The sequence below is a fragment of the Scaptodrosophila lebanonensis genome, unplaced genomic scaffold (assembly GCF_003285725.1).
Source record: "Scaptodrosophila lebanonensis strain 11010-0011.00,11010-0021.00 unplaced genomic scaffold, SlebRS2 tig00000024-arrow-pilon, whole genome shotgun sequence".
NCBI classification, from domain to species: Eukaryota; Metazoa; Arthropoda; class Insecta; order Diptera; family Drosophilidae; genus Scaptodrosophila; species Scaptodrosophila lebanonensis.
In genome coordinates, this window is record NW_022060538.1 from 18655329 (window position 1) to 18678954 (window position 23626).

At 38.7% G+C, this 23626-nt stretch overlaps 3 protein-coding genes across 3 annotated transcripts; 2 read left to right on the plus strand and 1 right to left on the minus strand.

Annotated features, from left to right (window-relative positions):
• The first annotated feature begins 495 nt into the window (after positions 1 to 495).
• Positions 496 to 9155, plus strand: LOC115621228 (ankyrin repeat and sterile alpha motif domain-containing protein 1B). Its single transcript, XM_030514817.1, has 12 exons — positions 496 to 1066; positions 1166 to 1471; positions 2308 to 2668; positions 2750 to 3201; positions 3635 to 3866; positions 3936 to 5025; positions 6265 to 6491; positions 6554 to 6832; positions 6984 to 7170; positions 7260 to 7484; positions 8436 to 8567; positions 8625 to 9155. Exons 1-12 carry the CDS (start codon positions 496 to 498, stop codon positions 8763 to 8765), a joined length of 4203 nt encoding a protein of 1400 aa, XP_030370677.1. The 3' UTR covers positions 8766 to 9155.
• A 5876-nt stretch (positions 9156 to 15031) lies between these two features.
• Positions 15032 to 15477, minus strand: LOC115621677 (kunitz-type serine protease inhibitor 2-like). Its single transcript, XM_030515387.1, has 2 exons — positions 15361 to 15477; positions 15032 to 15297 (listed from the first exon to the last, which is right to left on the minus strand). The coding sequence occupies exons 1-2, from the start codon at positions 15458 to 15460 to the stop codon at positions 15074 to 15076; spliced, it is 324 nt and encodes a 107-aa protein (XP_030371247.1). The 5' UTR covers positions 15461 to 15477; the 3' UTR covers positions 15032 to 15073.
• Positions 15478 to 22143: 6666 nt separating this feature from the next.
• LOC115621721 (kappaPI-actitoxin-Avd3c-like) lies at positions 22144 to 22631 on the plus strand. The gene is made up of 2 exons (XM_030515434.1): positions 22144 to 22255; positions 22327 to 22631. The coding sequence occupies exons 1-2, from the start codon at positions 22180 to 22182 to the stop codon at positions 22542 to 22544; spliced, it is 294 nt and encodes a 97-aa protein (XP_030371294.1). The 5' UTR covers positions 22144 to 22179; the 3' UTR covers positions 22545 to 22631.
• Positions 22632 to 23626: the final 995 nt, after the last annotated feature.

Here is a 23626-nt window from a genome sequence, read left to right on the forward strand (position 1 = left end):
CATTATGGCATATGCAATTTTTTTTTATATCTTCCAAAGTAATTGAAAAGCTCACTTTCGACCCATCTTGTGGGGCAAAAAAGTCACGTACATATCAAAGATATCGCACTTAAAACATTTCAATTCACGCCCAGTACTTGAACGGCAAACTTCAGACCGAACCTTCTGACCCACTCCACAGAGTCGTCTTATTGTAGAATTTTAATGGCTGTCAACGACAAGGCAGGGTGCGAAAGTCATTAGAGCTAAAAGGCGAATGCATACCACCTCCACCCCAGTGGAAGTCGAGTCGCACAAAGCTCTAGGCGTTTTAATGAAGCCCTCTTCACAGTCATAATTCGTTTGCAGCAAATCAGAGCTGAGTGATGGGGAGGGGAGGAGAGCGGATCCTCAGGCAGTGTCGCCGCTTTGATTATGCCAACATAAATCCATTAACAGCAACATTTTCGTTTTGTTGCAGTCTCACCCACCAGCCGTCACTTCGTCTGCTGCATCATGGGCAAGGACCAGGAGTTTTTGGAGGCGGCGCGTAATGGCAACATCAGCCATATTGAGAAAGTCCTGTCGCAGAAGGCGAAACGTGCCGGTCCATTGGCTAGCTTACGTCGCGGCACTGGCGTCAATGTGCAGGACAACGGCGGTTACTCGGCTCTGCATCATTCCTGTCTAAATGGCCATCAGGATATTGTGCGTTTGCTGCTCGCCCACGAGGCTTCGCCCAATTTGCCAGACTCGCGTGGTTCGTCGCCCCTGCACCTGGCCGCCTGGGCGGGTGAGACGGAAATTGTGAAAATGCTTTTGTGCCATCCTTATAGGCCGGCCAACGCAAATCTGCAGACGATTGAGAACGAGACGCCGTTGCACTGCGCTGCCCAGCACGGACACACAGGAGCGCTGGCTCTGCTGCTGGCCCACGACGCAGATCCAAATATGAGGAACTCCCGAGGCGAAACCCCCTTGGATCTGGCGGCACAGTACGGACGCTTACAAGCGGTACAAATGCTAATCCGCGCACATCCGGAGCTTATTGCCCATCTGAGCACAGCGGCGGTGGAAAGCGGAAGAGGCAATGCGGGAAATGTGGGTTCGGCGCACAAGTCCCGCCACTCGTCGCCGCTGCCGCATTCAGGTTCCGTTTCAACGCCCTCACCATCATCCCCTTCAGTGGGCTCCTCCCCAGCCACACCCACACGCCTCATCTTTCCGCACACTTGCCTGCATCTGGCTAGTCGCAATGGCCACAAAAGTGTGGTTGAGGTATTGCTCGCTGCTGGAGTGAGCGTGAATCTGCTTACACCCTCAGGGACCGCCCTGCACGAGGCAGCGCTCTGTGGCAAGGAGAATGTGGTGCGCACGCTGCTCAAGGCAGGGATCGATCTGAATGCCACCGACAGTGAGAATCGCACCGCGCTCGACATACTCAAGGAGTTCCCACCGCATGTCACCAAGCACATTATTGCCGTGATCAACAGTACGTATGCGTAATTTATTAAATAGTTCCTAAACAACGCCTATTAAAAGAAATTAATCAGGGACCACAAATAATGATTATTTTTTTGTTTTTTTTTTTTAAACGAAAAACCATTCACTTATAATACATTTGAGAACGCGAGGTATTTACCTATATTCTTTTTTAGGATTATTTTATGCATTCTCTCAAAAGTTATTGATTAATTTTGAGTTTTCCTTTACAAAACAACTAATAATCATTAAATAATACTCATGAAAAAATTATGATTATTCTTTAAGTTTTAAAATAACCTGAACTCAACAAAATTTGGTCAAATATAAAACTCAAGCTGTAATTCTGCCTGCAGATATTTTTTTAGCCCAAAATTGTACTATAGGGGCTTGCCTTGGCTTATTGATTAAAGATTTATATAAAATTTGAGCTTCTACCCTATGAAAAAGGCAACTTCAGTTTTATGTTTGATCAACAGAATAAAACTCAAGAAATAAAATTAAAAAGAAACAATTATTTTGTAATTTTTATATTAATACGTATAATAATTACAGTCCCTGAATTAATTACCAGAATATTCAGTTCTAACTATATATACTATATAAATTGGTAGTATGAATGCAACAGTTCTATACGGGGGCTCTACTCCATGAGCTTCATTGTGGACTTTTCTTTAGTAATATCTGAAATGTTTCCCAATTTCTAAAATTCGTATAAGCTTACTCTGTCCATTTTATAAGTACATACAGACTATGAAGTTCCTTTCCTTATCAGTACCAGAAGTCTATAAAATTCCTTTCCTTATCACAACCAACAAAGCCTAACACCATCTGTTTCCTTTGCAGATTTTCGCCATCAAATGGATACTGACGATGGCGACGAGGTTATCTATCGACACCATGTGCTCCCGCCATCGGGAGCGCGCAACTCTAAGCAACATCAGCAACATCAGCAACATCAGCAGCAGCAACAGCAGCAACAGCAACAGCAGCACAACAACCATTACCACTTTAATTCCAACAATCATTTGCTCAATCACTCACATTCCATGCAACAGTCCGCCTACAGTAAACAGCGCTACAGTGGCGGCATCGGCGGCGGCAACTTCAATGGCGGCAAGTCGCTGGACAGCGCACTACAGCCAGACGACAGGTTCTACCACGACATCAACTCCCCAGTGCACAGTCATTCAAACGCCTCGCACAAGTAAGCCATCAACGCAGCTGTCCAAATGTCACAATTTATTACATGGATTTCTATATATCTCTCCTCCTTTCCGCAATTTAGTGACATGGGCATCAGCCCGTCCTCTTCGATGAGCAGCTTTGAGCCGGCCTCGGTGTCGCCACGTTCCCGCTCCTCCACTGGTGGCGTTATTGGTGGCAACTCACAGCCACCGCTTCACATGAGCACCTTTGCGTCTGGTGGGCCGCCCAAGAAACCGCCTCGTCGCAACCTATCAGTCTCGCCCACGCATACGGGCCAGCAATTCAGCTATACGTCACCAAACCATCAGGGACAGCATTCGGGACAAAATTCGCGCAGACCCCCACAGCAACAACAACAACAGCGCAGCCCCTCCAATGACAGTCCCTATTCGCATCAGAGCCACGGCAGCGTGGGCGGCATGAGCTTCGACGAGACGCAACTACGTGAACGGCAACGGGGCGATCGTCTCTATGCCAGCGCACGGGAAAGTACACGATCCGCTGCCGCCGGCATGTGCCTCAGCTCGAGCAGTAAGTCACTGTTCAATCTATATATATATACTCGTAGAATATGGACGTCAGACCTAGTTCGGTGTATCAATGATTCATAAAAATGCCTTTGTGCTTGCCCCAGCATTTTCCGATTTACAATGATTTGAATTACAAATTCTGATCACATCGAATGAGAATGCGATGTGCGAAGGCAAGCTAGTTCCCACTCTGACCTTTTAGGGAGCTTGTTCTGATGACAGCAGCCTTCTTCCTCCTCCATCTCCAACCACCATTCCAGCGTTCAATCTTATTTCTTACTTTAGATTAAATGTACAAGTACATTGCAGATTAGATTGGCAATTGACTCACAATCGACTCACAAAGCTATGCGATTTTCCCAGATTGGGACTCTTTGAAACTATACCTGTAGCTCCTAAACATTTCTATAATTCCGTATTATTCCCTGTTCCAGATGACATGCTAGACCGTCAGTGCAGCAGCTCGGAGCTGAACAGCGAGACCACAGGCAGTGTTGCAAACTCCAGTGGCGAGTCGCCTGCAGCGCATGCCACCAATTCAATGAAGCGGCCTATACCCGCACCACGAGGCATTAGCAAGCTGTCTAAGGAGCTTATCAACTGCGAAAATCCCACGCTCAAGTCCTACAATCCCAATCGCAAGCTGAAGCGTAATCGCAACAGTTGGTAAGCATTTGAATAATCTTATCTAACTTGACTTCCTAGATTGGGTATTCATTTCTTTTTTCCTTCCAGCTCGCTCAATGTGGGCGATAAGCCAGCTGTGGAGAGCAACAGCGAGCCCAAGCAGCAAATACCCAGTAGTCCCACACACTACAAACAGCCACCGACACCGGATCATCCGCCGCCATCCTCCAGTCAGGCGGAGCGAACCATACACGAGCGCATTCGACCGCTTAGTCAGGAGTACAAACGTCGCTCGGCGCTGCTGCAGCTGCAGGCGGCTCAGCAGCTAATGATCGAGACGGGTTCGTCGCCCTCCAAGCTCATACCGACGCTGACCACGCCAGGCTATGACTATCCCTATGAGCACTCACCACCCACGAACACAGTGGTAGCGCTGTATCCCGCCAGTGGCATGCAGGGCTCCTCGGGCTCGTTGAGCTCCAGCATATCTTGCTCAGATCACAGCCTATCCACCGATTATGTGGAGGAATTTGTCAGCGATGTGCCCTTCGCCGGGCTACTCAAAGGTGCCACTCAACAGCCCAATGGTGCCAAGAAGTGGGAACAGAATCAGGAGGTGATAGTCTCCCAGCCACAGCCACCGCCAACAGCACCACGAGCTCGACCACCCATACCCATAAAGCCCATACTTCCCGAACGCAAGTTCGTAAAGCCCCCAACGACGACAAGCCAACAACAACCGCAGCAGCCCACAATTGAAGTCAAACTGGAAACGAATGGCTCCCACAATGAAATCACGCCCAGTCCCGCTGCCATTGAGGATGCACTTAGTCAGCGGAGCCTCCACAGCAATGCCACTGAAGCGACCTCCGGCACACAACAGAACAACGAATCCAGCAACGAACAGAATGACAACAGTAATAACAATAGTGCCAATGGGAGATCGGACAATGCTAGCAACCTGCTCAGTCCCTTCAATGCCGAAGAGGCGCGAAAGAAAATCTCCGAAATCATTGAGAATTTTGGCAGTGGCATATTGAATACCAACATAACGCCCACCCACGACATTGAGCTGGACTTTGAGGACCTCGAGGTGGGGCCGGAGCGCCGAGAGCTGGCGATGCGTTTGAGGAACGCCGGGCTGCTGCACTTGGAGCGCATGCTCTTCGAGAATGGCTATGACAATTACAAATTCGTGGTAAGTCTGGGAGTTCACAATAGGTTACTGATAAGTTAGTTAGTTGGTTCATCTGTCACAATGGAATTGCGCCACCTCAGACGGTTCATTGTATTGTCAGGAGATTTATTTATTTATTTATAGGGGGAAATCTGTACATAAAGTCATCCAAGTAATCTGTAATGTAAATGATTACAAATAGAATATTGGTTTCATTTGAAGTATTATGATCGCAGCACAAAAAGGCAATTCAGAAAACATTGGTCTTTGAAGAACATACAAATCTTCAAGTATTCTCAACGATTTTTTCAAAGTTTCTCCTTGAAAAGGTTTGGTAATTATCATCTCTCTCATATCCTAAGACGAAATAAAATTTACCCCATTTTGGGGTTAAGAAAAACACTCTTCGGTTTACTTTTTCACGAATGTTAAAACGAAACATTATCTCACGCTTACTCCTTCTAAGTCACTTAACTTCCTTTCACCGCATTTCTGTATTATGTATTATGTAATCAACCGTCTACAGCGCAATATATGCGAGGAGGAAATCTACACAATCTTCTAATCTACTTAATGATTATTTCACCTTCTCTCCTTGAAAGGGCTTGGTAATTATCATCTCTTTCTCTCTCTCGTTAAAAATTTACCCCACTTTCGGGTTATCTCTTCGGATTAGTCTTTTTTAGTCTTTTCTTTCCTTTTACCGCATTTCTGTATAATGTTTTAATCAACCGTCTACAACTCAAGGTAGGAGGATGTGGTTCCGCATACCCGAAAATCTACACAATCTTCAAATCTATTAAATGATTATTTCACCTTCTCTCCTTGAAAGGGCTTGGTAATTATCATCTCTCTCTCTCTCTCTCTCTCTCAACGTCCTAAGACGATACATCGTTAAAAATTTACCCCACTTTCGGGTTATCTCTTCGGATTAGTCTTTTTTAGTCTTTTCTTTCTTTCACCGCATTTCTGTATAATGCTTTAATCAACCGTCTACAACGCAAGGTAGGAGGATGTGGTTCCGCATACCCGAAAATCTACACAATCTTCTAATCTACTTAATGATTATTTCACCTTCTCTCCTTGAAAGGGCTTGGTAATTATCATCTCTCTCTCAAAGTCCTAAGACGTTACATCGTTTAAAATGTACCCTATTTCCGGGTTATCTCTTCGGATTACTTTATCTCTCACTTACTATTTTAAATTACTTCACTTCCTTTTACCGCATTTCTGTATTATGTTTTAATCAACCGTCCACAGCGCAATGTATTCGAGGAGGAGGATGTGGCTCTGCTCCACATACCCGAAAAGGATGCAGCCAAACTACTTCACTTTGTTCAGTCGCTGCCACCAGCCGAGTTCCAGCCACAGGTGCCGCTGAAGACGCAACAGGAGAACAAGGAGCAACGAGAGTGCAAACAAGGCGTCGCGACGCTTCAGCAATGGCTTCAAAGCATCGCTCTACCGGAATATCTGGAGTTCTTCAAGTAAATATAAAAGATGAGAAAATATATCAACAGCATATAAACATCATCATCCTTGCTTGCAGCAAACATCTCTACAACACTATTGAGAGTGTCTGTGGGGTTTGGGATGTGGAACTGCAGACGGTTCTTGAAATAAACAAGTTGGGTCATCGACGGCGCATTCTGCAGTCCTTGGCCTACATACGACAAATGCGGGAGCCCAAGTCCATAAAAACTCCGCTGGGGGAGAACAACGAAACAAATCGCATGGCAACGAATGGCAACAAGCCAACGGGAGGGCCAACACAACCTGTGGCGACGGTGCAGCATCGCAATTCGATTACGGGCTACCGCAAGAATCGGTAAGAGTTATTGTAGAGAGTATCTTTATTTTATAAAAATTGTATACAAATAGGGCTTAACAGTAAAAAAAAACAATTGAATAAGATGTTTATTAGTACACTCAATTCATATTGAATTCAAATGATTCCCCTCTTTTTTTTACTTCTACAGCCCTGCACCACAACCACCTGTCTTGCCCACTGTCCCGAAAACTGCCAATCCCACGGCTACGGCTACGGCTCCACTTCATATACGAGCGCCCTCCGAACTCCTCCTGGGCATTCCTGCAAATCTACGCACCAAATGGCGGCACTCGGCTAATACGCTCCTCAACGAGCAAATTAAATACGAGGTCTATGTAAGTCTTTGTATCTGCAAGTGTATTACTTGTAGTATATAAGTATGTTCAGAATATAACTATTCCTTGTTTCTATTATTATTAAATAGTACCTCGGCTCAACGGTTGTGAAAGAACTACGTGGAACTGAATCTACTAAGAAATCTATACAAAAGCTGAAAATGTCTTCCGCTGAGGCAAGCGAGCTGCCTGCAGATGAACAAGACCAGGAGCAGCAACAACATCCATTGGCCAGCGCTCCGGGTGGACGGGGTGCGCTCCTCTCTCTGGCCATTTGCCACAGGGGTGTGGAATTTATCGATATGGCCAGTAAGGTGGGTTTTGATAGAGATTATATGTTCCGTTACCTTTCCATGACACTGGCAGAAATGAAATAATGTTGATTGACCGATTTTGATCAGAAAAAGGAACAAAGCTATATGTAGAGCAACAGCACGGGTATAGGAACAAGTACTACTATGTACTTGTACATGATACAAATATATTTTTGTAACGAATAGAATTTGAAAGTCGTGGCAGTCCCAGCCTTAAATACTCTTTCCCCCACTGCAGAGTCTCAACTGAAATAATCTTTATAGTAAAAATCAATCTAACGACAGTTATGTATATCAACCATTGTTTGATCAAAATTGGTTACGATTAAAAAAAACAAAAATATTTTTAGTGCAAACCGATTATTCCTATGATATAGTTCATCGCTTTCTATTAAGCTTAATAGCAGGAGATGCTGCACAAATATTTTATTTTTAAATGAAAGTTTTCAAATGAAATATAAAATATTGAGGGTATATAGTTTATGGTTTCCCATATACTTGATCTGCATATAGATAAGCAATTCTAACGGCCAAATATTGTGCCACTAGCTATTATCAATAGTTAGTTCTCGGCGTTTATACGGACATACTGATGGACATGTATATCGATTCCAGCACGCTGATCGTTCATGGGCTCTGCTGGCGCCTCTTACGAAAAGGAGTCCTGCTGGAAAACCCATTCAATTTGCCACAGTTTTCAAAAAAAAAAAAAAAATTCAGGATAATTCTTACAAGTGGTGTTTTTTATAATGGGATCAAGGAGATGTCCATCCCTTGCGCTTCTTCTTTCGAAATAAATATAATACAACAATATAATTCTTAAAAACTCTGTTCTACATAATGAGATCACATATTTTAAAATGCTCATAAAAAGAAGTCCTTTTTGAACATTTCAAAGCACCAGTGCGTCCTTTTTCATTTATGCCAACTAAATTCTCTCTTTAATTACAGCGCAGCATATGTGAGCACGAAATACAGAATATTAACTGCGCCTGCCAAGACTCTGAGGATTTGCGACATTTCGCCTACATAACCAAGGAGCAGGACATGCACTATTGTCACGTCTTTAATGTGCAGAGCACGGTGAGTTGAAGGATTCGGAATTTCAAAGCGATTTTGTTGACATACGGCTATTTACAGGATCTGGCCACCGAGATCATTTTGACACTGGGCCAGGCCTTCGAGGTGGCCTATCAACTGGCGTTGAGGGATGGAATCGCCAATACACCAGCACTGCTGGACAACGGCATGCTGCAGGGCGAGTATTGTGGGGGCAAATAGAGCAGGGCCCCCATTGAGGCGGCAGGACGAACTCCGAAGAGACCAAATCGTAGCTTATGCGCCAAACTATTTTGCCTGGCCAATTGGGCGCTGATCAAGTTGTAGGTAGACTTTTTAGGGGCATTGTGTTTATTGCAGTCCCCGAAACCTAGTCGTTTCGCGTAATTTACTTTTATATACTGTTTTTAAAGTCTAACTTTTTTTAATGACAAATCCACAAATAGCACAAAAAACCAGAAGACTCTCAAGCAACCAACAAAAAAACAAACAAACAAACGCACAATTTTTTTGAAAATTAAATTTCTAAAATAATGCACAAAACCAACATCTTTTTAACTCGAGCTTCAAACAATCATCAAAACGAACGCACAAATTTGTTAAACATTTCAACTGCAGCACAATTTTCATTTGCTTTTGCAACTCACACACAGGCCATCATCTCTCATTTGAAGGTAAACTATGCATTTAAACTATAAATTTAAATATTTATATATATTAACTATAAACATATGACAATTGCATTTATACAAATACGAAATGAGATGGGAATGTGTGTTGTCGTCTAATGGGTATTTAATTGAAATGTTTTAGCAAATTTTTAGCAATTATGCAGAAATGGCAAGTGTATTTAAAAATTTATAGCGTATTGGATATTAACAATTTTATCGATGTTAACAAGTAAATAAATGCATATGCATTGAAAATTTATAGCAATGCAAAAATCATATCCCATTTATGTACTCGAAATTGGCTATAAATTCTGCTAAAGTACATACTCGTACATACATACATACACATATACACACACACACACACACACACACAATTACACTTGTAACTAACTACTATATGAGTATAATAAGAAATACCTACGCGTGTTGTTATATAATTTTAATTAAATATATAAACCAAATGCAAATCAAAAACCCAATTTAAATACAATTACGAGAATGTGTATTTAAAACGCACAAGTTATAAGCAATTGATGCTTAAAAAACCAAAACAAATTGCAGAGGCATAAGATTAATATATAAACAAAATTTTAATGAGCGCATTCTCTAAAACCTTTAAACTGCTTATGTTGATTACATCTCGTGAAAATATTTACATTTCAAAAGGTCAACTATACTTGATTGGGTTGAGGGAAGGAGGAAAAAGTTTGTCAGCTTATTTTTCTTTAAAAACAATCACAATTAACCGCTCCATTGACTTTATTTAGAGCAGTAATAGACTATTAGTGTAGTACTCCAAAATAAAACTGTCTAAAAAAATGTTTCGAAAGAAATTAGTTGCCACATCAGTGGAACAATTTAAAAACCTTTTAATTTTCTTTGTGCTAGCACAAATGTTGCGTATAAAAAAGTTCAATAAAAAAGGCTTTAAATTCTCGCCTGTATAATCTCTTTAGCTTAAGATTAACTGAACTTTTAGTTTAAAACAAAGATCTTAAAGTCTCGCCTGAATAATGGGGAACAGGCAAATAGAGAGTTCGTCATCTCTAGCTCTCAAAATCTAAGCTTCCTGCTCTTCTCTTTAAGATATATATATTTTTTCATTTTAACAGAAATGTAATATATTCATCCAGTTAATTAGCTCTAGCAGTTTAAAATGTTTTGGAAAAATGCGCCAAACAAACAAAAATGTATTAAAATGTACGCTCAATTTAAACAAAAACAAAATAGGAAAAAATGTGAATGTATTTTAATTTTGCTGTCATTTTAAAATGTTTTAACTACTTTTTAACTAGTCTTTTAGTCGTTATTGCGAATGTGCTACGAGCCCAGTTCACTTGTGAAGACTTTTGTTTTATTTAATTTATAATTTAGGTTAAGTCAGTTAGCCTGATTGCTGTTATCCAAAATAGTTTTAAATGCGATTTTAATTCAACTCTTTTTTAATTGAGTGGCAAGTTTAAGAGATTCTCTGTGTGCAACGCTTTAAATGTTAGCCTGCTTTATGGTACAAGTTAATAAGGAGTACCTATCTAAAAGTCAAATGAAATGCATTATGCAAATACATTATGTATACAAATAACATACAGACACACACACTCACATATATAGAAACAGTTGCATTTCTCTTGAAACTGTGCGTTTTCTCTAAGCAATTTAACAGTTTGTTATACCGTACAACTACTAATTAAATAGGAATGCATTAAATAGTTTAAACTAATGATGTCTATAGAAGGAGCAAAACAACATATAAAACAAATATTGTACTAATACTATAAATGCATATATACATACATAGATATACATACATACATATATACACACACAAATAACATACATACATACCTTATATGAAAAGAAAACATTTTCGAGAACAAATTTTTGAATGTTCAGGCAGGCGAGTCTATAAGGAGTGCGCAAGGAAACAAACTAAAGATTATGAATAAATATAATTAAATGAAGTCAAACATTAATTGTGCTGCTGTCTATCTGTCCCCCGTTCTCTGTATTTCGTGGCAATTAAAGCAAAAGCAAAACGAATGCGCACCAAAACTTTCCCAGGCCCCAACTGCAAAGCAATGCAGATAATTTACACAAAGCCGATGCGTAAATTCAACTTTAATTTGAGCCGGTTTAGCCTGGCCAGGCAGAGGCCACGCAGCAGCCTGGAGGCCAGGACGGGGCAAACGCATCGCCATCAGCTAACAACAGCCAACGGGCAACGGGCAACGGGCAAGAGGCAAGAGGCAACAGGCATGAGCCATGAGCCGTGACGTCTTGTTGGTTTTTTATAAGGCTAAATGCGTTAAGCATTTGATCATGCGAATATTAATTGGCAAACACCAAAGCGCACGGGCACACACACGCGCTAATGTTGCCGACCAGCGAGCAACAAGCTGACTCTGCAACGGGGTCGCTGCAACACTTACGAGTACAACAGCAACAACAACAACAACAGCACAGTTGCGCGTGCGTCAAATGTTGCAAGCGGACAGATACTTAATAAAACTATGAGCACACGATAGCCAGCCGGCTGGCTGTTGACCAAAAAGACAGACAAGCGGACAGACAGACAGACAAACTGGCAGGCAGGCAGGCAAACAGACAGGCAGTCAGCTAGCCAGAACGACGACAACGCATGGACGTTTCTCCGATCGCACACTGGGTTGCACTTCAATTCAATTCTTCGCTAAGATAAAGCATCGTTTAAAAGACTGATAAACGAAAGCTAGAACCGTCAAACTATAGATGGTGATGTCACAGCTTAATGCGCAATTATTGATACTATTTATCAAAGTTAAGGCGCATTGTTTTCCCAGTCTTATAAACAAATCTTAAACCAGACGAGATTATTAGTTTTCACCCATGAAGATTACAAAAGCTGGATTTAAATTTCAGCTTAAAATTCACTTTTGTTGCTGGCTTATGCTGTAAAGAGAGACAAATCCATCGGTAAAGGTAATGGATAGTGTCATCGATATTTTAACAGTTCAAGAGAGCAAGAAAAAACTGATCGACCGTTATTCCTCGCCACGTAAGTCTGACTAATATACCCTTTTAACCTCTGGGTAAAGGGTATAAAAACTACGGGCATATTTTGTAATCATATCTACATTAGTATGTCCTCCAGTACTACACTCCAAGTTTAAACCAACAATTTAAGCTCCACATGCAATTATCAATTCAATCCAAATGAATCATATATTTATTTTAGATAAACACCATGCCTTATTGCAGCTATTATATTTACAGAATTAAATATTTTTTTTACAATTTACAAAGAAATTGATTTATATTTGTCTCAGTGCCTTATAAAAACCTAAAGCACCATAGAAGAGATAAGTTTCTTAATTACCCAGTACCTTTCTATAAAGCTGCTGTTTTATCGGACATTGAAGTATCATTTTAATGAAAACTATAAAATCATCTGCTGTTTTTAAAATTAAACAGTTTCCTATCGAATTAGTAATTTTTCTATCAGTTTTTATTTTACATCCATAGAAGAGTTAACACTTTCTTTCATTTGCTTCAATCCATAACTTTTTTCACATTTACATTTCACAGTTTTAATAAGAATTTGTTATTCAAAAATTTGTTATAAAACCAATTATGATTTTTTTTAACTTGGCGACTTTTTGTAATTAGAAATGTGAATGAGAAAATTGGACAATTTTCGCATAGTTCGGTTGCAGTGTGCGGCGTTCGGTCGGCAAATGCTTTGGCTGCATTTGATGATGCGTCTGAATCTTGCGCTTAACGGTTCAGGTTATTGTCTCTCTGTCTCTCGTTTGCGTGCAATTTGTAGAACGCACGGTTTATCACAATTTCATTATTATTACCATTATACGATTGCCATTGCAATCGCTATATACATAGTAGACGCAGTGTAATTGAAATTGCGTGACTTTATTCTTTGATTTCGCCATATCGCATCAATGTGCGCATAAAACAGATACAACAACATATACCCACTACTACAGTGAAAACTTCCGTAGTGGACACTACTTTTATCCGGAAACCTGGAGATAAAACCTCTGATGGCAGGACTTCTTGCATGCTATTTGTATTAAGCTTAATCATCGGTATTTTTATACCCTGTACCCAAAGGGTACAAGGGTATATTAGTTTAGTGCGAGTGCACATGGAACACACAGAAGGAGGCTTGGTAGACCCCACAAAGTATATATATTCTTGATCAGCATGACAAGCCGAGTCGATATAGCCATGTCCGTCTGTCCGTCTGTCTGTCCGTCTGTCCGTCTGTCTGTCTGTATGAACGCAAGGATCTCCGAAAGTATAAGAGCTAGAATAACCAAACTTGGTATACAGATTCTCCTGAGACCGAGAAAGGACGAGTTTGTTCATTTTTTCTGATCCACCCCCCACTCCCCCCCTATTAACGATTTTCTATAACTCCCGTAATTCTTGGAATTTTGAACTAAAATTTGGTAGTCACATTAGGTTAGTAATTATATAATACATTATAGAATGATCGGAAAGAAAGTTATAGCCATATAACCAGGCTCAATGCACACATACATACATATGTACAAGTACACAAACACGCATAGACACGATTCTGATGTAATTGTAAATGTATGTATGCATGCATGGAATATTTTATATTTAATTAGTTAATATTTAGTTAATTAATTAAATTAATTTAGTTAATTAATTTAATTAATTAATTTAATTACTTTTTTGTGGGGTGGTACAGGGTATTTAAGAGTTGAGCCTGCTCGACTTTAGCATTCCTTTCTTGTTTATATTCCTTTTATTTCTAATTATATCTTTCCATAACCCATAGATTTTTATAGAATATCCTATTTGTTGTTATTAAATTATATCACAATTATGCTTAGGTTTGTTTTTAATCAAAACAAAAGTAGTGCTTGGCATAGTATTGCAAATTAAATGAAATGGTTAGTTATTTAGCTTAGGAATGGTTGATAAGCTTTTAAGGGAAAAACTTACAACAATACTCAAAATAAACATATACATATGTATGTATGTTTATGAACTTGCGACTTTTCATTTTTATTTTATTATTATTGTTATATGCAAGTATATAAAACCTAACTGATTCATTTTATTGAATAAAGAACATTTATTTTGATTGCCTAAATAGAAAAACAGTTAAAAAAGGCAAAAGATGAAAAAATGTATTGTTCTAACCTCACAAAAGTTGGTCGACGATGAGTGTCCGGCCCAAGCGAAGTCTCACTGTATATATGTACATGCATACATACTCATCCATATGCATGTGTGGCTGTGTGCATAGTCGCATGTATGCATGTGTTTGTGCGTAAACAAACTTGCAGCTTTGCAGCTGATTTATGAACGCTAACGGCGCGCAAAGTTTAGCGCGTCGAGCTTTCGCCAGCCTCTCTGCGCGCTGTATTTGCACTCTTTAGGTGTTGGCTGGGGCGGCACTAAAAAAAACTAAACCAAAATAAAAACAGAAATAAAAATGAACAAAACAACAACAGAGAAATGGCAATAGTGGAGACGGCACTTCGTCACAGCGACGGCCGAGCTATCGCGCGAGCTGCCCGCCTGTTCGAAATCAGACAAACAGCGACGAAATGTTTTGCATGAGTTGTGTGTGCGCCGAACACACACCGGACGGACGGACTGGCACAGCGAACAAATCTCGGTTGCGGGCGAGAAGGTTCGGGTCTGGGTCTGAGACTGAATCCGAGTCCGAGTCTGAGACTGGCCCCGAATACTTGTAGGCCAGCTGTGCTGCTCTTGCTGGACGCCTGCTGAAAATTGTACCGAAATGCGCAATAAAACACGCTAAAATACTGGCGATTTGTTTGATATTTTTTCGGACTGGCAGCTACGTTAGTTTATTCAGTTCAATTTCTTGATGTCTTGCTGACGTTCACGATCCGCTAGATCGGAGAAAAATTGATTATTACAATATTGTATGCAGTCCTCCTCCGAGTAGAAGCGGTTCCGATTGCCGCCGCAATTGGAATACGTGAACTGATTGCAACGCCGCGCTTGGTAATCGTAGTGCCACATGCGTGAATGCCCTCCACAGTGTCCGTATTCCGGAAAAGAATGGCATATACCTGAAAAGGAACCCCTATCGACATGTAATAGGATTCAGAAAAGAACAGCTGCATAATACGTACGCCTCTTGATTTCGGCGACTCGCGATCCTGATCCCCGCACCAAAGCCACTACCATAGTCATAGTCATGAGAACCATGATGGCCAGCACGCGTTTATTCATTTTTGACTGGATATTGTGTTTTAATATTTTCTAAGAAAGACTAAACTGTAACTGAACGATTTCACCGTACACCGCCCTATTTATTGGAAGTCAACTTTAGGCCTCTTAGCTAATGGACATGTGTTTTTCTTTATTACCGACTTTGATTCTCTGTTTTGTCGCACAACACTGGTCGAGAAACAACATTTGTTGACATTAATTTTAAGGGCATCTGTAACACGAGTATTGGACTTAGTCACAATCTTGCCCCCAGAAACACACCCATAACAACAAAGTAACTCTTTTAGCTTTAATATATCTTAAACTTCTTTGGTGATGAATTGTTGTTATATATTTTTCAAGTGAAATTTTAAAAAGTAATTGCCAAAAAAAAATTAATTAAATAAATTTAAATTCTTGGCTTCTTTTGCTTAAAGCATACCATGATTAAATAATTGTTAATTCCTACATTTTCGGTTAAATACTGAGCTGGGAATAAAGAAATCATCACGTTTTATTTAGTAATATTTGTAAGTCGTTAAGTACTGGTCACACAGATATATGCTTGGACTTATTGAAAATATGGCTTCTCCTCTTAAAAAAATGACAATTAATTTCACGAAAAAAATAGTTATTTATACAAAAATCATTAATTGTAGGTCCGTTAATATAATTGATATGTTATGGTGCAACAGTTTTGTTGACATTTTATTCACACAACATTTTCACGTAGAGCAGCCTAATGGCAAATTTATGGCTTTTAATTTATTTATCGTTGATTTATGCGCAAAAAACACTAAACATTTTATGATTTAATGCACAAAATTTGTGGCATTTGCTCGTAAACTTCAGTGTGGTTTCTGTTGTTGTTGTTGCTGTTGCTTTAAATAGTTTCTTTTTTAAATGTTTAAAATGCCGAGCACTTTATTGAAGTTAATTGCACGTTTTCAATGCGTTCAAGCTAAATATTAAAATGTCGATAATAAAGAAAAAAGCGGTCATACTTGAGCTCGTTTGCAACGAACCGGAAGCGGTCTGTCAAACCCATAGAAGTGGAAAACAGAAAATTGTGGCAGTATGTTTTATTTTGTTGCAATTAACTTATTATAATTAAAACAAGAAAGGAATGCAAATTTTAATTATTTAACAAAAATAATTGAATTTAAAGGAAATATTCGTACGGACACATTAATAAATAAGTGGATACATATGTATGTTTATATACAGTTTCAATAGCAAACATTTACATCAGATTCGTGTCTATATGTGTGCAGTACAGAAATAAGTCAACGCAGCAACAACGTCAGAGCTTGGGCAGAGATTACATTTTCGGATATAACTTATTTCATAATTGCCCCCTCATGATAAAATCAATTATTTACTGACAAATTCTGAAATTTCTGAAAAATTAAATAAAAATATTATGTAATTAAATTGTGAAATTCCTGATAAATTAAATCGAAATATTGTGGGCGCCCTCCTCTGCGATTCTCATACAAAGTACCTTAGTGCTGGCAAATCGAGAATTAAATTGTGAAATTTCTGATAAATTAAATTATAATATTTTGAAATTAAATTTTGAAATTTCTGAAAAATTAAATTATAATATTGTGAAACTAAATTGTGAAATTCCTGATAAATTAAATCGAAATATTGTGGGCGCCCTCCTCTGCGATTCTCATACAAAGTACCTTAGTGCTGGCAAATCGAAAATTAAATTGTGAAATTTCTGATAAATTAAATTATAATATTTTGAAATTAAATTTTGAAATTTCTGAAAAATTAAATTATAATATTGTGAAACTAAATTGTGAAATTCCTGATCAATTAAATCGAAATATTGTGGGCGCCCTCCTCTGCGATTCTCATACCAAGTACCTTAGTGCTGGCAAATCGAGAATTAAATTGTGAAATTTCTGATAAATTAAATAATAATACTGTGGAATTAAATTGTGAAATTTCTGGTAAATTAAATCAAACATCATCATATGTATGTATCATATGTATGTATCATATGTATGTATGTATAAAATTTGGTTATTTGTTGAACTTCTGCAAACTGTATACATACAGTTTTTTTTTTATTCTTTCTGAGAGTATACAGAAACTAAGTTTGAAGTTAATCAGATGAAAATTGTTGGGTTTTTATACAAACGTTGGCGCCCGTTTTCCCCCTTTGGCGTTCGAATTTTCCAAAACCTTCTGAGTGCTCATTTCTACTGTGAAAGGAAACTGGTGTCCAAATTCCGGATTCCTTGCCCTTACCGTTTGTGGCTGTGCGTTGATTGCCAATCAGTAAGTCAGCCGGGAAAAACAGTTTATATACTTGTATAGTATGTATATAGATTATGCAAGAAATAATGTCTCAGAATCAATTTCGTGCTTTAATCGACACTTAATAACAATGCTGACAAATTGTGGTCGAAGCTGTCATTCAGGTGTTGGCCTTTTGCTTTATTTCCTTCAATCGTTGATTGCGGGCCGCAGGTTGTCTATAATTTGATGGCTTAGCTTTGTTTTAGTTATTTATAAAATTGCTGCGCATAATTCTAAGTATTTATTTAAATGTTATGCGCCGTGAAATAGATTTTCAGCCTCTTGCGATTATTGTTATTATTATTCTTTTGCGCTGCCCTAAGGCCCAATTCAAGTCAAGGTGCTGCGATTGTTATGGCCTTGGTAACATTTGGTCTAACATTTGGGCCGTAATGCAATGTTCGTGTTGCTGACAGGAAAGTAGCGAATGTCTGGATAATTTTAAATCTCGCATAAATTTCACAAAATCATGTGATTAATGGCGAATGAAACACATAATATGGCATGCAGTAAATTGCTAAATTTTACACGTTTAAGCCAATTGACAAATGCATTGATTGCGCTTTGAGTGCTGCCCAAAACATATATATAGTACATACATACTTATGCAAGTATGATCATGTGTGTGTGTGTAGGCACGCAAAGGCTGGCAGCTTTGGCAGGCAAATGGAACAGATGAAAAATTTTGCAATTATTGGTAATAAAAATGTTTATGGACGACAACGATGTCGTGGCAAAGCCGACACCGTGTCTTTTGATGACTTCTCTTGGCGATATGAATCACCATAAATCTAAGAGCGGTATAAATATTTATCGCAGTTTTATAATCACGGCAGCCGAAGTCAGCCAACCAGCCAGCCAGCCAGCCAGCCATTGAACCAACTGTGTGCATCTTAAAGGAGTTTGGAAATGGGCTTGCATGCCAAAGCCAAAGCCAGAGCCAAAGACCGATATGAAGTTTTGGCATGCGTGAGAATCACACGGATAACAACAACTTATCCATTTTTTATGTGGCTGGCAAGTGGCAGGCAAATTTTCCACATATCATGAAAGCGAACGGCGGTCATCACTGGTTGCTGGTCGCTGGTGGCTGGTCCAGTGTGATTTTAATGGCATCGATAAAAGGTCGAGCGGGCAGCGTTAGAAAGTGTCTTAATTAGCAAACAGGATGTTGCTCGCTTGCCTGCCTGTTTTAAAAATGCTAACTGTTAGCCCAATAAAATAAACATCAGCATAAAAGCATAAAAGTTATGCACAAGTTGACCTCAAAAATTTGAATTGCGAGCGGCCAGTCAGAGCCAGGCTGGTAGGCTGGTAGGCTGGCAGGCTGGCAATAAACGAGGACAACAAGGAGGCTCACTCGATGCTCGCACACGTCACGGTTAATTGGGCATTCAAATGTCAAGTTCATTTTGGGCCACATTAGCGTTACCTATAAAAGGGTTGGCTGCCTGCGCTCGCCGCACAGCCCAGCATATAAACATGAGATTTATTGCAGTTTGCTGCTCTCGCTGTCCCTGTTGCTGGCCGCCGACTGCTGAATACATTTTAGACGCGCTGGTGGCCAATGGTGGCCAATGGTGGCAATGGTCGGTGGGCAGCCAAAGCGACAGACCAGCAGCCGTTTATTTCTTTTCGTTTCGTTTCGTTTTGTTTTGCTCTTTTGCGGAATTTGGTCAAGAGCTGTTGCAAAACAATTGGCCAAAATTGCAGTAGCCGTTTGTTTGCTTTCAATCTTTTGAATAATTTCAGCGCTCAATTTAAATGGAAAGCGCAAAATTAGTTGCGAAATGTGGTAAATCGACAACGAAAACAACACAACAAATTGGAAATTATATCATATCAAGTATATAAGTCTATATTTATGCTCTGAAGCGCTAATAAGAGACCAACTAATAGAGCCATTTCTGCTTGTCCTCTGCCTGTTAGTCTCAGCGAGTTAGTTCCTCGAAATGTCAAACTCATCAACTTTAACTTAAAAGTAACATCTAATCAAAAAAGAATGGAAGCAAGCTAATCTCCAACAAAACAAGTATCTTCAAAGAAACCGCTTATTGGCAGAGTCGCAAGTCTGAAAACATTATAAGCAAGTTGGATTAAGTTGTCTCCTAAATAAAAATGTTATTGCTAAAGTTTTGCAGCTACATGTTAATTGTTTATTTTGATTAATTTATTGATTATATTCAATGCAATTTATTTAACATTATCCATATTTGATTATCAGTCCGGCAAGCTGTCTTTCATTATAAGTTCGCAACATTCGAAATATAAGGAAATAGTCATACAGATTTTGTGTTAAACGCTTTAACGTTAATACTTTAAATAGTTCCAGTCTAAACTAATGATTTATATTTTTAATGGTATAGTTCAAGGAATAGTTCCTTGTATAAAGCAATTATTGTGAAATAAAAGATAAATTATTGACTTTATCCAATTCTCTCTAAATATGTTTATTAAATAAAAGGTTATAATTGAGAACCTCGTTTTATACTTTGCTAAATAAAAAATTCTGCTCAATCCGGACCAAACGCAAGCAAACTTCCTTACAAGGAAACGGAAGAAGATTTTCCATTTAATTATCTATTAACAAAACAGTGTAGATGTGAAATAGGATAAAAGTGTACTCGGTCTCATGTTAAATACAAAATTGCATTTAAAGAGCATGTTCAATATATCAGTAAGAAACCAAATATATTAGCTCGTCTTTTATTTATATATAGAAACTTTTGTCTTAGCATAGAAAACAAAATGTACCTTTTCAGATAAATTTTCCAAATTCAAGTCATCCAAAATAAAATAACCATAATAAAATAATAAAAAATAGCCTTCGCTGGCACTTCTTCACTACAGATTTACACCAAACAGCAAAAGTATTGAATATATTGAAAATAAACAACCGATTTTCAAGTATGAGATATTTTTATTTAATTTGGTTCTGTAAAATTTCTTGTTATTCAATATCTACATACCGACATAAAAGATGGCGCACCCTGTATAATTAATTGCAGAAAGAATTGCTCGCCTCTAATTAATACATAATAAACAACTTGTATAAAGTTAATTTTTTTTTGTATAATATTTCCCGCTTTGCACTGTCAATTGTTGTTTAACCCTAATATTTCTTAAGGTTGTTCGCTTAATTATTAAAAGCTAAGCTGCCTGTACGCTTAACATTAAGATATCTTTAATGTTTTAAGCGGAGTGAATAAATTGAGAAAAGGTTAATGTTTCGCAAACCTTTATTAATTACTGCGCTGTCTACTGCGTATTTGGTGCTTTGGTGCCAAATATTGAAATGCATTTGAAAATGTTTGCCAATAATTTGATCGTTAAAACTCCTCATGCCTTCGGTAAATAAATTAAAACATTTATCGCATTTGTCAGCACCTGAACGCAGCGTTGAGTGTTTTATCTTGTACACCTGCCTGAATACGCATTGCCATTACGAGTACTAACTACTGCTTCCTTTCCACTTCTACACACACACACACACACACTAACACATACACATAGAAACATACATACATGCATGCAAGTAGTATGGTATGTACATGTGTCTATGTTTGTATCTAACACATAGCTTCGCTGACATCACATCTTGTCATCGTTATGAGCGTCATTATCAACGCACTGCACTGCATCCTCCAAAGCTAAATCGAAACTAGTTTAGTTTAATGCGCTGTTGCGTGTCTATTTATTTATGCGTTTGCCTGCCAGCCGGCCTGCCTTCTTGCCTGCCAGTTAGCCAGGCAGCCAGCCAGACAGCCAGACAGCCTGATGTTGGCCTTGATCTAGAATTTCAATTTTCCGACGTTTTCGTTTTCGCATTTAGTTTGTTGTTGTTTCAGTTTGCTTTTATATTATTTATATTGGCAACGAGATGAAAATGCCACAGATATGCGTACAACGCTGCGTATGCGCGATGTGTGATGGTGTTGTGGGCTTGCGTAATCGTAAGCTAAGTACCGGTTTTTAACTTTGGACCAGTTCACCTGACGCATTTTATGCTTCTAACTCAACTAACACAACTGACGTGCCACTGAACGAATGCTGCATGCGTTTTTGCACTTGTAATTTATTGAGAAATTTAATTGAATTCGCTTGCCAGCCAGGCAGCCAGGCAGCCAGCTAGCCAGCCAGCCAGTCGTCTGACTGACCAAATCCGTATGTAGATTTGCCGCACTCCAGCAATATCTGCCATATCTACCCATTAATTTGTTTGCCAAGCGAACGTGCTGAGCAGGTGCTGAACATCGTACAAGTAAAACTTTTTCCAAATTCCGAAACACTCAAAACTATGACTAAGTTCGCGAAAGAGAAATTCCATTCAAGCCCAGTGCGTATAAATACAACGGCAGAGTCTTCACAAACAACATTCAGAAAACAGTTCAGCCTTGTTCTGTCACAAACAAAAAAGGATTAAAATGTGTCGGTTCTGGCTGCTATTCTGTCTCCTGCTTGCCTTGAATAGTGCTTGGAGCGAGCGTCAGCGCATTAAAGGTATCCAGAATATACGATATATAGTATATAGTATAAGTTTATTTACTTTTTTGAAATTTCCAATTTTCCAGTCATTTGCACCTTTCCTCCCGAATATGGAAAATGTGGCGGACGACGCCTCATGTGGCACTACAGTCCCATTAATAGAGCTTGCGAAACCTTCTTGTATTCAAATTGTGGCGGTAATCGAAACCGATTTTTCGACAAGGAGGCCTGCGAGGAGTTCTGTGGCGTAAAAAGACGAAACTGGCATAATATTTTAGTCGAGGGTCGCCGGATTTATCGTTGATTTTTATTCAAATATCAACGATTGCTTAGCTATTGGATGTGTGATTGAGTTTTAAGAAAATAAATTATTTAAGAAAACTTAATCATAAAAAAAGTCTATCAATTTCAAAATTTCATAATCTGTAATGTGGATGATCAGGATGCCTTTAAAGTTTTTTAAAGTTTTTTAAAATTTGTACATATATCAGGGAAGCTTTTTATGTAAGGGAGCTACTATATATAAAGATATACCTATATGTATACTAAGTACATAGGTGATCGGGTGTGCTTCTTTACATAGAATTTTAGCCTGCACTCAGCACTTTGTGGACATTTCAAAATCGAATTTTCTTCTTATGGTCGAATCTTCCTCAGGCTTTAGTAGAATCGAACGAATAGATAGTAAATAAGTATTCTATCAGCCATTTTATAATCATAATTGAACACCTCCTATTACTTTCAACACATTATGAACTAACTAACTCGACACTCTATCTCAGTCTGAATTTTTTTTTTTTGTCTTACTTTTGACGTACTTACATATCCAAAACAAAATGATGAAATAATACGAACAAAATTCTGAAAAATACTAAATTCGCGATTAAAGTATTCAAACGATAAATAACTGCGACAAAAACTATTCTATATTTTAAGTTTTACCAATTTACAGATCCATAAGAAATTTGATTCAAATCGGTTCAGTAGCTTTGCAGTTTATTAATGACAAACATTGTGACACGAGATTTTTATATACTTGTACATATATCATAAATTCAAGATTCAACATTTGCTTCAAAATTAGCAAGAAAAAAAATGATCCCAATTCTGTATTTGACTTTGTCTTTGTTGATTCAAAACTGGAAGAGGATCAGATTAATATTTTTTTAAACAATAAATGATATTGAAGTGTTTATTAAAGACTATAGATATGGAGTCCCTGGCTTACAAACAATTCATTTTGTTAGAACTTGTTTCAGCTTATAAATGCGGTTCGAAAGAGGTTCAAGGACATGTATTTGGTATATGTAGGTGTTAAATTCTCAATTGAATATTATATACAAGAAAAAAACTAAAAGATGATTTGGAAGTGGTTGAGAGGCATAT

What these genes read in the sequence shown, in the direction of transcription:
- LOC115621228 (XM_030514817.1), top strand. Translation starts at nt 496, where the DNA reads ATGGGCAAGGACCAGGAGTTTTTGGAGGCGGCGCGTAATGGCAACATC. An exon ending in GGCGGTGGAAAGCGGAAGAG is followed by an intron (nt 1,067 to 1,165) that starts GCAATGCGGGAA and finishes CATCCCCTTCAG; the next exon opens with TGGGCTCCTCCCCAGCCACA. An exon ending in AAGCGTAATCGCAACAGTTG is followed by an intron (nt 3,867 to 3,935) that starts GTAAGCATTTGA and finishes TTTTCCTTCCAG; the next exon opens with CTCGCTCAATGTGGGCGATA.
- LOC115621721 (XM_030515434.1), top strand. Translation starts at nt 22,180, where the DNA reads ATGTGTCGGTTCTGGCTGCTATTCTGTCTCCTGCTTGCCTTGAATAGT. An exon ending in CGAGCGTCAGCGCATTAAAG is followed by an intron (nt 22,256 to 22,326) that starts GTATCCAGAATA and finishes CCAATTTTCCAG; the next exon opens with TCATTTGCACCTTTCCTCCC.
- LOC115621677 (XM_030515387.1), bottom strand. Translation starts at nt 15,460, where the DNA reads ATGAATAAACGCGTGCTGGCCATCATGGTTCTCATGACTATGACTATG. An exon ending in AGTCGCCGAAATCAAGAGGC is followed by an intron (nt 15,298 to 15,360) that starts GTACGTATTATG and finishes GTTCCTTTTCAG; the next exon opens with GTATATGCCATTCTTTTCCG.